The sequence below is a fragment of the Caloenas nicobarica genome, chromosome 1 (assembly GCF_036013445.1).
Source record: "Caloenas nicobarica isolate bCalNic1 chromosome 1, bCalNic1.hap1, whole genome shotgun sequence".
NCBI classification, from domain to species: domain Eukaryota; kingdom Metazoa; phylum Chordata; class Aves; order Columbiformes; family Columbidae; genus Caloenas; species Caloenas nicobarica.
Window position 1 is genome coordinate 159,760,198 of NC_088245.1, and position 14,766 is coordinate 159,774,963.

Sequence of the window (14,766 nt, forward strand, 5' to 3'; positions counted from 1 at the left end):
CTTAGAATTTCTACAGATTGTGAAGCCCATGATTTGGTTTGTCTGGAAGTGAAAAAGCGTCCAATAATGAAGTGATTTTTCTGTTTTCAGTGTGAGAAAGATATCAAGTATTCTTGGAATTTCTGTAGACAATGGTAAGATTTAATCAGGTTGAAGTCAGCTTGTATAAGACTGCTGTATTGAAAACTAAATCTGCTTGTGGCCTATCTTTTTAAACATGCTGCTCTTAAATTGCAAATACACTATATGTAAAGTATTCTGAAGCACCATTTTTTTCAATTTTCAGCTTCAAAAACAATGAAACTGGTTGACTAATCCAGTAAAATGCAACACTGGTACTGAAAAGAATTGTGTGCAGTAAAGCAGTTATTTGAGTTAACTGTATGTTCACTGTGTTCATCCTTTTATTTTTCCAAAGCATATCTAACTGTCCCTTAAAATCTTTTAGCTCGTTATCTGTAATATAAAGTAACAGGCTAATTGCACATGACTTACCACATAGTCTAGTGGAAAACTGGAAAAAAAAAAGTCCCACCAAAGCTCTCTGTTTATAAACGCATTCTTATGCATGCTTAAATATAAGAAATGCAATTCTTTGATTTTAAAAATATCAGAAAACTCTATATCTGTGCGAATTACTCTTTTTTTCTTATTATCAGTCTGCTACTGTTGTGTCATAATTTCTAGATGGTTTTTGATACACAAAAGAAAGATCTTTTACGCAATGTGACTACACATTCACAAAGGTAAAATACTTTGTAGCTAAAGATTAATTTTAAAAAAAAAGTCTCTGGAAAATACATTACACAGCTGTTTCTGGGCCCTGTGCAATGAGATTTCATGCTTCCAGAACTTGGCAAAGTTTACAGATTTTTAGGAGACAGTGAGCTGAAAGATTTTAATAAATGCATGCTTATGTAAAAAGAAACTTTCTGTTCTTTTCCATCTGAAGAAAATTATGAAGGAAGGTGTCTCATTCAGATAACTTTATGTGAAGTGATAGTAGTTTTTCTTAATGTTGGACATTTAATGAATATCAGGATATTCCACCTTGTATTGACCAGGGTTTTACAAAGTGAAAATATATTGCTGTAAAAGCCATGTCAAATGTGAAAATGCTTTTTATATCTTTGGTCTTGTTGTCTAACTTTTAGTTTTGTTTAGTTGTCAGTCTGCCTGTATTGTGTTTCCAAAGTAATTTTCAAAACCTGAATAAATCTTGTAAGTATCCTGTATGGGATACATGTGAGATACATACAGGAAGGATCGTGATTCTTTGGCAAGATAGTTGTCTATATATGTAAATTATAAAATTAATTTCTCCCTTTCTAATAACTTAAGCAAGGAATAGAACTGAAGTAATGGTGTAAGTGAAATTCCCCATCTCTGAGGAATTTCAGTGTAGTTTTGTGCTTAATTTGGGGCTGGAGGGGAGGAGGACACTCAGTAGAGTTGTGATATGCAAACATACTGAAATACAGGATAGATCTGTTATATGAACATTGTCAACCTTGTAATCATTAGAGATTATCCCATTCGCCGTGTTTTTAGGTGAGTTTAAATCCAGCTACTCTGCAGTAATGTGAATGTGTGGGTGCATATCCAGGCAGGTGTCCGTTTTACATGTGTTAACTGTAGTGCCATAGTTTCTTAAGTTACATGTGAAGAACAGAATCCAATATGTTAGTTATACATTGAGAATACAGTATTAGCTTCCCTAAAATAACAGCAAAATGAAACAAGGATAGTTTTTAGCAGTGCTTTCTCCATATACATGCTAAAACAGCCTTTTAACTCAACCGAATTCAATATTCCTTTACGTTCCTGCCCAGAACTTCTGTCGCTAGTGATAGTGTGGAGTGGTAAATCAGTGACCTATTTATTTGTTTCTCTAAATTATTTATGTGAAGAACAAAATTTGAACCGTTTGGAATTCTGTCCATTGACTACAGTTTTTACTTAGTATTTATAATAAACCTTCCTTCTTTCTTTTTATCTGGAATAGCAAACAAATAATTTCTTTAAAGAATATTTGCCTTCTCCTCCATGCAGTTCTCAAAACGCTCATCTCTTGGTATTGTCATTACCAAAATCACAGGCTAACTTAAGGTTTTCTGGTCACCCAGAGGTGATTGCTATGAAAAAGGATTTTTCTTTGAATTTTTTTAAGGAAAAGAACACTCTTACTGAAAGAAAAATATTTGGTAAATGACTGTTGTACTAAAACTTGCCTCCAAATGCCAGTTGTTCCTTCCCATCACTACAGAGGTAAAGGATGTAAGTGGATTGAAACCACAAAGAAAATACATGGGAGGAGGAAAAGGTGGAGGCAGAAAGAGTGCAAAGATGATAGGAAAGAGATGTATACTTCCTAACAGAAGGAATGTATAAATCCACAGAAACTGGTGGTTACGTGTGTGCATGTGTAGTTGAGCCAGAGAAGCAAGAAGGTGCAGAAAGAAGTGGCCAGGTGTCATTATAAAGGAATATGTCATTTCTTCTGTTCTTTTCTTGGTCTCAACAAGTTTGTCATTGTTGTCATTGATTTAGTGATGCTAAATTGACTGTAAATCTAACATATAAACATGATCCAGACCAATTTTTTATAAAGCAACCAGGGCATGTTGTCAGTCTGGTTCTTAAAGATCAGTGTTAGGGAACATAAGCAATATATACCCAGTGCTGAAGCAGGATATGTTAGTAAAATTCTTTGAATACAATGTGGAGCTAGAAGCGATACAATATTTTTATTAAATATTATTGCATGGTATTGCTACAGTGCAGAATTAATTACTTTGTTCTTCAGCTGCATGTAAGTACGTGACTGTATTCCTTCAACTCTTAGTGTTTTGTATATTTATAATGCTTAACTTATGATTGACTTTGAGATCATTATAACATAGCTAAATTACCAATACACATTTTCAGCTGTAACTCCATCCTACTGCAGTACTTAATTTAAGAATATATATGTGTGTATATAACTGTGTACATTTATGTACATACACATGTGTATACATACATACACATATATATGAAACATGAGACATTTGTTGTTTTAACTGCTGTTTAATGCTTCTATTGTTGACATTTGTACTTAGTATATTTTATGATCTTGTGCAAATTATGTTAGAATAATTATATGCACATATCTGAAAAATAATTAAATGTATATGAATTATTTTTCTGCATTGAATACTAACTATTTTCAGGCTTTTTACCTCTTAATCTTTTCCTAGTTCAGCAAGACTTTTGGAAATAAGAAACATTTAAATGGGTATACCCAGCACTTACACTTCATTTGAAATTTCTGTAGGCTATGGCCATTCAGATGCAGATGTTCTTCACCAGTCTTTACTTGAAGCAAACATTGCCACTGAAGTTTGCCTTACAATTCTGGATACTCTCTCATTATTCACAATGGCTTTTAAGGTTTGTTTTTTACTTGGTGTTAACATCTCCCATCATTATGTTTCAGAAAAAAAAAATTAAATCTATTTTTAAAATTATATGTTACAGTCTAGTAACGTAGCATTGCATATGTAGCATTGTATTTAATAATAGTGTCATGTAAAAGCTGATAGCCTATTGCATCAAGTCGCTTTGGCTTCAGGTACACATTTCACACAGACTCCTTACTGATCCTCATTCAATCTTCCTAAAAATATTTCTAGAAACTTTAGTGGCTACATGTGGGGTGGAAGATCTATTGTACAGCAAAACCGTAATTCATAATTGAACACTATCAGACTTCTATATTGAGCTTGCCTTCTTCTCATATTAAGTCCCTCATTAATTAACAGTAATTTGTGTGTGTTTCTTTTCTGTAAATTTATTTCAATTGTCCACTAATAAGATTTAATTTTAGTTGTATCAGTTACTGTAGCTCTCCTGTGGAATCTTTTTATAGGATACCTACTTGCATACGCTTCCTGTCTGCTTTTTTTGAGCTTTTCCAAACATCAAAGGTGAAGCTATAAAAAAGACGGATGATATTAATAGCTCTAGCTTGTTTCTTCCCTAATTAGAGCAGTGGACCTCTTCGTATCCAAATCCTTGCTTGAAGATTCATATTTAGTGTCTTATCTTAATCTAGTTATGAAAACATGAGCTTATAATGAGATTCATTTTATTAGTAATTTAATTAGAGTTTAGAACCAGTTCTGTCCACAGACTTCATGACAGAATTGAAAATGAAGATACCTAGTTTTAAAGATTTAAAGAAGAATGAACACTAATCTTATAGTTATCAGCTGCCCATCACACTTGGAATGACAGTCCTTCAAGGTTATCTGTATGTAGTATGTTGAGTAGGTAAGAGTACACCAGGATAGTCTACAAGATCCAAACAAAACAGGTAGGACAATCAGGAGCTTCTGTTCTATCAACTGCACTAAAATACATAAAATCATAGAATCATAGGATGGTTTGGGTTGGAAGAGACCTTGAAAGATCATCCAGTCCAACTACCCTGCTGTGACCAGGGGCATCTTTCTCTAGACCAGCTTGCTCAGAGCCCCGTCCAACCTGACCTGGAATGTCTCCAGGGATGGGGCATCCACAGCTTCTCTGGGCAACCTGTGCCAGAGTCTCCCCACCCTCATTAAAAAAAAAAAAAAAAAAAAAAATCCTCCTTATGTCCAATCTAAATCTACCCTCTTTCAGCTTAAAACTGCTGCCCCTTGTTCTGTCACTACAGGCCTTGGTAAAAAGTCACTCTCCCCTTCTTGTAAACCACCTTTATATACTGAAAGGCCGCAATAAATTCTGCTTGGAGCCTCTACTTCTCCAGGCTAAACAACCCCAACTCTCTCAGCCTTTCTTCACAGGAGAGGTGTTGGAACCCTCTGACTGTTTTCGTAACTCTCCTGTGGACCTACTCTAACATGTCTGTGTCTTTCACGTATTGGGGACCCGAGAGCTGGATGCAGTACAGCAAGTGGGGCAGAATCACCTCCCTCAGCCTGCTGGCCACGTTCCTTTTGATGCAGCCCAGGATACAATTGGCCTTCTGGGATGCAAGTGCACATTGCTGGCTCATGTACAGTCTTTTCATCCACCAGTACCCTCAAATCCTTGTCGGGAGGGCTGCTCTCAATCCCTTCATCCCCCAGCCTGTACTGATACTACAGATTGCCCTGACCCAAGTGCAGGATCTTGCACTTGGCCTTTTTGAGCTTTCTGAAGGTTCACTTCTCAAGCCACCGAAGGTCACTCTGGATGGTGTGCTACAGCCAAATCAACTGCAGCACTCAGCTTGGTGTCATCAGCAAATTTGCTGAGGGTGCACTCGATCCCACTGTCTATGTCACTGATGAAAGTACTAAATAGTACTGCTCCCAGTACAGACCCTTGAGGGGCACTACTCATCACTGGTTTCCACTTTGAGCCATTGAGTGTTACTCTTTAGATGCAGCCATCCAGCTAATTCCTTATCTTTCTGACAGTCCAAGCCCATATGTTTCCAATTTAGTGGCAAGAATGCTGTGGGGGACCATTTTGAAGACCTTACTGAAGTCCAGATAGATAGATGACATATGTAGCTCTTCCCTTGTCCACTGATGTGATCACCCCATTACAGAAGGCCACTAGATTAGTAATACCGATCTGCTTCTTTTGGGAATGATTAGCATGTTATATAGAAGGCCAGACAACATTTTTTTTCCTGAAGATCATCTTTCACTAGTGGGGTTCTAGATCTCCCTTGTCTATTACAGCAAGGAAATCTCAAATTATATCTGCTTCTTGGTGGAATTTTAACTGATCCTGTGTGAATTCCTACTACTCTAGGGGGTTCTAGTGAACTTCCTACCTCTGATGCTGGGACATTTGAAGAAAGGATATTATATCAATTTCCTCATAATGATAGGGGTTTGTAAGACAACATTTCATTATTTTGCTACAAATCTGGAAGTAGTAAGCCTTACATACAGTCCTTTAGAACTTACAGTTAGGTGTTAAGGTTTGGGTCATCTACAGAGATCCGTATACTGTTCCAAGGGATAAAACTTTTTCGTAGGACCGAATAGACTGGCTTATATTCAACCATTTATGTCTAGCATCCTCTAAAATAACCCACCTGTGGCTTCACTGCACAGCAGTTGGTATTCTGCAAGTCACGTTATCAGAATGGCTTTTAATGGAATCATAGAATCTTTTTGGTTGGAAGAGACCTTTAAGATCATCAAGCCCAACCATAACCTAACTCTAGCACTAAACCATGTCCCTAAGAGCATCATCTATTACAACTTTGAAACACCTCCAGGGATGGTGACTCCACCAATTCCCTGCAATTTTTAATACTGAGGAACATCCAAAATGCCTAGGGCTATACTGAAATTCTTTAGCCTGAAGAAATTCTTCTGTGTCTTCATGAATAGGAGATGTCTGCAGTTAGACATCTCTTCCATGTTTGAGAGAGCTTAAGGCATGCTACAAGAGCCCAGGACTATACTGGGCCTCGAGCAGCTTTTTTAAAAAAAAAAGTTAAACTAGATTATTTGAGTTAATATTACCTTAAAACTTAATTGAGATAGTAATGGAGCTGCCTTACAGCCTGCCATTTGGTAGTAATGACAAGGACAAAGTGGAGTGTGCCCAGGGGAGTTGCAGAAGGCACAAGACCTAGTAGAGTGGTGGTGGAGGACCAGTGGAGTCAGAGGGAGGAGTACTTAACATGATCCTCTCAGTTCTGGACATCCTGGACTGGATCGAGCAGCCCCTGCATTGATTAACCTCTTTGAGTGTTTTGGAAGAGGAGACACCTTGTTTTGTCCAAGTCCTGTAGGAACCTCATGCATATGCTCAGTGGACAAAGGAAGAAAACAGGTCCCCAGGGCAAAACAGAAGCAATATGAACTGTTAAAAGCAGATGCACAGCCGGTACCTGTGCTAGACGAATTGAAGGAGATCAGGTTTTAAAAAGAAGTTTGAATGGAAGGCAGCTGTTGGTGATACAGAAACCAAGAGTAACCCTATGTGTTGCATGCCTCAGAATGAGCTTTGCAATACTGATGCAGGTAAAACTCTGAAAACTAACTAACGTCTTCATTCTTATGAACCCTTTCAGTTTTAGTTCTAGGATAGTAATGAAAGATGGTGAGTGGGTGGGGGGTTGGTTTGAGGGAAGTCTTTCTGAGAGCATTGTAGTAGAGGTACTCCTATAAGAAAATTAGTGTCGGAACTTCTAAAGCCAGTTGTAACCAAAGTGCGTTAATAGTTTGAGCGTGCCTCTCAACTGTTAATAGCAATTGATTTAACTAACAGCTGTTAAAAACAATCATGTTCTATAAGTATTCAGAAGCCAAGACTTTATTTATAAGAAAGATTAACGAACCATTAGAAATACCAAATTAAAATTCACGTGTTTGTATTATGAAACATCTTAGTAATACTATGCAGATTATTTTCTTAAATTTCCTGCTTTTGGATGATCTGTGTATGTTCTTAGAATACTATAAACGTATCACTGTATAAAACTTCTAAATTCTCACTATCAATTTAAAGAATCAACTATTGACTGATCATGGGCATAATCCACTGATGAAGAAAGTATTTGATGTATACCTCTGCTTCCTTCAAAAGAATCAGTCTGAAACATCATTGAAAAATGTCTTCATTGCTTTAAGGGCTCTTATTTTTAAGGTAAGTTTTAAAGTAATTAATCTTCAAATACTTATCCAGTTCTATAATTAACAATATACTATGTAAAAGTTTAAGAACCAAACTCCCAAATTAAAGTTGGCGAATAAGGATTGACCTGATCCCAACAATGTGGAATAATTGTCCTTTGAATTGCTGTAAAAATCGGTTTGTGTTGTGAACTACTATAACTGTCTGGTTTTTTTCTACAGTTTGGAAACATGAATATATTAATGTTTTTCTTGACATGCTTATTTTATCAAAAACTGAAGCTAATTTTGATTAATAACTTCTTTTCTGTTTTTTCCTCAGTTTCCTTCTACCTTTTACGAAGGTAGAGCTGATATGTGTTCTGCACTATGCTATGAAATTCTGAAGTATTGTAATTCCAAATTGAGTTCAATTCGTACTGAAGCTTCACAGTTGCTCTACTTCTTAATGAGAAATAATTTTGATTACACAGGGAAGAAGTCTTTTGTTAGGACACATCTGCAAGTTAGTATACTTTATTTTTCATTTTTTCGTGTTTTTTAGATATTGTGTTGCCTGTATTTGTAGGTGCACAATTGCATATCAGTGTGCAAAGCCCTGTGAGATAAAGACATAAAAGAAATTTTTGATTCAAGCAGGGCTGGTACTATTCTAAAAGTAAGAAGATGGCAATAAAAGTATGTTTGGTACTAGGAAATACAATTCAATGGCCTTGTGTTTTGTAGGGAATAATTCATATGTGTGAGTAGCAAATGTTCTGGTTTGTAGATGTCATTTTGATTGTTAAACAGTGTACCCTGTTGCATCTGAAGAAGAAAAGAATGCAGCACAAGCACCTAAAAGACTAAAATAAAACAAATACATAGAAAATTGTTTGTTCTGACAAAGTCAGAAACAATAGTTTACTACATTTATGGCTTCTGGCTAGTTCACCTAGCAATCAGTCTTGAGACCAGAGGATGCTTCTGCATTCAATTTGTGTGAGCTTGTTTTTTCTTGCAAGGTTATTTTACAAGTAATTTTGGAAAAAAAAAAAAACAACACACCCACAACATAATTTCAATTAAGGAAATAATCTTTCAATTAAAAAGAACAAAACTTCCTTTGTAAATGCTTCATAGGTACATCTCAAGGGTATTTCATTAAACATGCACTAACAAGACATTTGTTTCTGTCAAGGTTATTATTTCAGTAAGCCAGTTAATTGCCGATGTTGTTGGAATTGGAGGAACTAGATTTCAGCAGTCTCTTTCCATCATCAATAATTGTGCCAACAACGACAGAATTATAAAGGTCTGTTTTTATTCTTTCCATACGGTACAAAAGATGCTTGAAGACTCTTTCATAGTGTCTTTTGCATTTACATTTCAACTTTTATTTTGCAAAAAAATAGAAAAATATAGTAGTTAACCTAACTTTTGCATGTTTTAGCACACTACATTCCCTTCTGATGTTAAGGATTTAACAAAACGGATTCGTACAGTACTGATGGCTACGGCTCAGATGAAGGAGCATGAGAATGATCCCGAAATGCTTGTAGACCTTCAGTACAGTTTGGCAAAGTCTTACGCTAGTACACCTGAACTAAGGAAGACGTGGTTAGACAGCATGGCAAGGATCCATGTTAAAAATGGCGATCTTTCTGAGGTAAGAGAAAAAAAAAGAAAAAACAGACTGCTTCTTTTAGCTTTGTAATAAGCTTAAGCTTATCTTTCTTGAAACTGAATGTACTATATGTAGTTGTTAGTGCGTAATACAGTAAGCATTTTTAATAAATTTTGGATTGTTAGTAGATCAGTTTGAAGGACTGGTAAGTTTGGGTTTTTTTGTCCTACCTAAGTACATTTATAAGTGATTTCTGGTTACTAATGTAAGGTACATGTTTAACTACTGTAGCTGACATGCTACTAAGCCAGGAATGCTCAATGCAAGCCGTGTAAGACACAGACCTTTTACTTTAAAATGTCTTTATCAGTTGCTAAAACTCTTAACACCACTCCTTGAATTCCTCTCCAGTTGCCGTTAGAGAATTAGCTTGATTCAATTCCAGACTACTTACTAAAAAAAGCTCCTAATGTTCTTAAAATTGACAAATTGCAATTTTTTTGTTGAAAAAAAGAAAGCTATATGATTTTGCCATGCTCTTAAAATAGTTAATTCTAGCAAAAGGAAGAGCTGGGAGTGGGGATTTTGATACGTCTTGATGCGAGTATTTTATCAGCGTACAGAATTTTGAATTTTGTCTCTTTCTGAAAGTTTGTTCCATTTGGAAGTAAATCGCGTTGTATCACATCACTGAATTTCATAAACATGTCTGTTAAACTTAGCATCATGTCAGCAAGTAACTATCTCCAAGAAACAACACCTGCTGTCTTTCTTATATCTTAGTACTTGAAATTTTTTTTCTATATGGTAGCAATGCAGAAGGCATATACAATACTCTGTTATTAGCTTGTATTTTGAAGGAAACAACTTCTGTTCTCTGAAAAAACAAGCTGGTTTAGTCCTTTTCAGGTCTGTTTATCATTTTTTGCTTAAAAACAGTCTTTGACTGTATGGCTAGATGAGGACGTCTGTAAATCACCAAGCCCAACACCGTACTAGGTATGACTTGGAGAGAATTTCTGACAGATACACTTTTTTCCTTCAACTCCAGTGTCCTGACGTTCTGCAGCCTCCACATGTAAACTGTTCAATTGTGAATTACAGTTAGAATAACAGTTTACTGTAAGCCTAAACCTTTTTAGTAAAAGAAGAGTCTTGAATCTTTTTTATTCTTTCTGTGGAGAAAACTCATCAGTGTCAACTTCATAAAACATCTCAAATATTTGAAGGCTACTCTGTCCCTCTTCTTTTTCTTCTGTTTTCCAGACTATACCAACCAAATTCCTTCAAATTCCATTCATAGGTCAGATGTCTCCTCTTTTTCTTTTGCTACTTTCATAGGATCTGTCACCATTTTTTTTCCTACATTTTTCTTGATCTGAAGCCAAAAGGTAGACAGAACAGCTTAGCAGAAGAATGATCAGATGTTGAATAGACTAATTAGTAGCTCTTTTGTTTCATGTAACACTTACTTAAAATACACCCCCAAAAGATATTTTCCTGCTTTTTAATATATCGTGGCATTCTTACCTTGCAATCTGTGATCCATTGTCACTCTTGTTCTGTCCTGCTGTCCACACTTTGGTGAAAACTGAGTGTTCTTGCACAGCTATTATTTTACCTAAATGAGGTGGAGAATTCTTACACTAGTTATAGGACATCTCCTGCAAAGCAGCAAAAACCAAAAACCAAAGAAATTATCTCAGGGGAGAGCTCTTGTATACCTTCTTTTTAGCAGTTCCAGTATAATTGTAAGATTTTTACTATTTCTGTTTTAGGCGGCAATGTGCTATGTCCATGTAGCAGCACTGGTTGCAGAATATCTCACAAGAAAAGGTATGATTTTGAAACCTTACTGTAATGTGTGGAGGTTTTTTTTCACTATAGTTTAGGAAAAGCAGTAGTTTCTCTGAGGAAGTTGTAGGCATTTCAGTGTTCACCAAAGGAAAGATTCTGACCTAACCACATGGCATACTCACATATTTAAGAACACACTTGCACATCTAAGGGGCAGCATTTCAGATCAAAATAAAAATTTTAGGAAAGTAAAAACTTTAATTTTACACAAGAGCTACTAATAGCTGAAGTCAGACCCTTTCTAAAGCTAACTTAGCAGTGAATATTATTGTTGCAACAAGTAGTTTCTGACTGCATATAGGGAAACCTGGCATTGCCAGAGAAGTCAAAATAAATTCATACAGATTTTTAGATGCTGAGTAAGTAAGAGTCCAGATATTAACATTTGTGGTGTTTTTTAAAACCTATTTATACTTAGACAGGAATCTGAGCTCTGGTGTTTTAGTCATGCAGTGGTAGACTGGGTGGTTTTTATTTATTTGTTAATTTCATGGTAAGTATATTTAAATATGGCTTCTGCCTTATCCAGCATCACAAAATGGCCTAATGTTATCCTGGTGGAGAAAAGTGAATTTGTCTATTTTCCTTTTTCAATGATAGGGATGTTTAGGCAAGGTTGTACTGCTTTCAGAGTAATCACACCTAATATAGATGAAGAGGCTTCAATGATGGAGGATGTTGGAATGCAAGATGTTCACTTCAATGAAGTAAGTAAACACATGGGTATTAGGATTGCACATTGAAGTGCTGTTTATTTTTCAAAGTTTTCTCTTTCAATCTGGAGGCTGACTAATATGATGGATATTATAATTGTTTTCTTAGCTGCTATTCTTATCCTAAAACCAAAATAAAATTTTCTGTGAGCTGTCCCAGCTTTAGAGAATTTACTGTATATGTATATTTTAAATACAGCACTAGCACATCAACTCAACACCACTACTGGCATAAAAATAAATAAAACATGTTTTTAAGTTAGTTGACAGGATGAACACTAATGTGGCTTATTTATTAGAGTTAAAAAGACCTGGTTTTTGTTTTTAAACTGACTTGGATTGAGATTATTACTACACCATCAACCATAAAAATGTATTCACTGCTTTTTGCTGGTTTACATTTTCCCTAAGCAAATATGCCATAACAATGAAACTGGTCTTACTGACACCAGACTTGCATCAATGTTTGTTTTTCTGCCTTAAGTTTCACTCCTTGTATCTTTGCTGATCCATTTATGCTGGTTCTACAGCAAATGTTACTATTAAGAAGCCTATATGAAAAGATGATTAATAACTTTCTCACGAAGAGCTATGTCTACTCTATGTATTTGCCAGTATGGGTGGGGGAGGGACAGACCGCTACTTGCACAAGCTGTGTTGGAAAAATCCCTGGTGTGTAAGCATAATTGTACAACAGAAATGTTTTAGTTTTTATATGGCAAAGGTGTATGACAAAAATTATTTAACTGTGCAAATTGTGGCTGCATGAATGGATTTAGGAGGAGCAGATGAAAGACTTAGTGGTTTAAGCCTGGATTTAGGCCTAGGGTACATGTGTTTTACTCCTAAGTTCTGGTACCGCTTTGCTCTATAGCTTTAAGACAAAAATTATTGACGTGACACTGGGAAGGCCGGAGTTGGAATTACTTCTTTTTCTTTCCAAAGGCATTCAATAGCAGATTGCTATTTTTTTTTTATTTATGTGCTATATTCTTTACATCACTGATTTCACTGATCCAGCATGGAATTTAGCATGTTATTCAAAGCAGAACTTAAGCTGCTCTAAGTGAGCCAAGAAGTGGGTTTCTTGTGACTACAGTTGACGGAAACTTTAGTTAGAAATTCTTGTCAGTGTCTACCTGACAAACCTTTTGTCAGAGCTGCATTCTTTTGTATTTTGTAAATTGGAATGCCTTTATTTTTTCTAGTTAGGCAGTTCCTGCAAAAAGACTACACTACTTTTTCTAGGTCATTGAACCCTACATGAATTTATTTCCATCTCTCAGTATTTCCACGGAATGGAAGTAAGCCAAGAGTGAAATTATAAGTCTATGGAGCTTGCAAAGGGATCAAATGTTGCCCAATCTCATTTTTCTCTGCATGCAACCTTTTTTAAACTTAACTGTGTAGTGGTCTAGCTCATTAAATACTGAAAAAGTTAGTTACTGAAAAAGTTAGTTACTGAAAAAGTTAGTTACTGAAAAAGTTAGTTACTGAAAAAGTTAGTTACTGAAAAAGTTAGTTACTGAAAAAGTTACTCTTTAGCTTGGAGGAGACTGAGGGGCGATCTCATTAATGTTTATAAATATGTAAAGGGTGAGTGTCAGGAGGATGGAGCCAGGCTCTTCTCGGTGACAACCAATGATAGGACAAGGGGCAATGGGTACAAACTGGAACACAGGAGGTTCCACTTAAATATGAGAAGAAACTTCTTCTCAGTGGGGGTGACAGAACACTGGAACAGGCTGCCCAGGGATGTTGTGGAGTCTCCTTCTCTGGAGACATTCAAAACCTGCCTGGACACCTTCCTGTGTAACCTCATCCAGGTGTTCCTGCTCCAACAGGGGGATTGGACTAGATGATCTTTCAAGGTCCCTTCCAATCCCTAGCATTCTGTGATTCTGTGTTTCTGTTTTTCAGATAACTTCTAGTTCACCCCAGGAATAGTAATAATAGGGAAGAACTGGTTGGTTTTAGTAGACTAAAAATCATAGATGAATTAAGATGACTAGTATTTTACAGAAGTACTTCAAAACATGTTGCTTTGTGGATAGGAACATATTCATATATGAGGTGCTTTCTTATTATGTTCTTATGTAAGCAAAACTATATTAGTCTAAGAAGAAAAAAAAATCAGATGCTAGATCAGTTGGGTAGAGAAATCAGAAAGCAGAAACATCTATTTCAAGCTGTACATTAATACTGCTGAGCAAAACGGTGCTCTGATGGGAATTCTTTCTGTATGTGGTAACAAGAGTCGTGTGGAATTTCTTTCTTAAAACTTGAGATCTCCCTGGATGCTAGTTACTGTAGACTTAAATCTCCAAAAGAGTAATTACAAGTATGGGGGGTTGGAGGGAGATCCCTCCATGTTTCTAAAAGGAGCAAAACATGTTTTATATTCTCCAGTTTACATAAAGTCTTCCTAATTAAGTGAAGTTTATCTTAAGACTTTATGTTGTTTCTCATTTGAAAAAATGATTTTTAAAAAAAACCCCTCTCAATTTAATTCTTACTTTAAAATAATTCTCTCTCAGGCCAGGGTTACCCTGACTTATTTCTTAAACTAACCAGTTGGAAAAAAAAAAAAAAAATTGTTTTGCTGCCCCCACAGAGTCAAGGGAGATATCAACAAACTGGGAAAAGTCCAGATTACTAAGGTGGTTCGGGGAAGAGCCAGACTCTTCTAAGAGGTGCATAATAGGAGTAAGAGGCCATTCTTAGAGGTTACAAGGAGAACTCTGGTTGGATATATGGAAAAAAACAAACCAAAACAAATGTGAAGATGGATAAGCACTGAGACAGGTGGCACAGAAATGTTGTCTTTTCCTCTCTCCTGTCAGGTCTCTCACGTGAAGCTTTTGCTCTTTATGTTTTTTTTTTCCTGTGTGCAAACAAAATTTTGCTGTTTTGCTGCATTTGGTTGCCCTCTGGTGTCTGAGTTCAGATTCTTGTCGTG

General features: G+C 36.1%; 1 protein-coding gene across 6 annotated transcripts in view; it reads left to right on the forward strand.

Annotated features, from left to right (window-relative positions):
* The window catches only part of DOCK9 (dedicator of cytokinesis 9), a 127,739-nt gene that overhangs the window by 98,684 nt on the left and 14,289 nt on the right, over nucleotides 1-14,766 (forward strand). For 4 of the 6 annotated variants that reach the window (XM_065649525.1, XM_065649534.1, XM_065649516.1 and 1 more), the window contains exons 39-45: nucleotides 3,317-3,432; nucleotides 7,507-7,644; nucleotides 7,954-8,136; nucleotides 8,812-8,925; nucleotides 9,064-9,279; nucleotides 11,016-11,073; nucleotides 11,695-11,801. In XM_065649525.1, coding sequence (XP_065505597.1) covers nucleotides 3,317-3,432; nucleotides 7,507-7,644; nucleotides 7,954-8,136; nucleotides 8,812-8,925; nucleotides 9,064-9,279; nucleotides 11,016-11,073; nucleotides 11,695-11,801 — 932 coding nt within the window. Of the gene's footprint in view, nucleotides 1-90; nucleotides 135-3,316; nucleotides 3,433-7,506; nucleotides 7,645-7,953; nucleotides 8,137-8,811; nucleotides 8,926-9,063; nucleotides 9,280-11,015; nucleotides 11,074-11,694; nucleotides 11,802-14,766 lie in introns of all 6 variants that reach the window. The other 2 variants (XM_065649550.1, XM_065649561.1) reach the window with 1 other exon arrangement.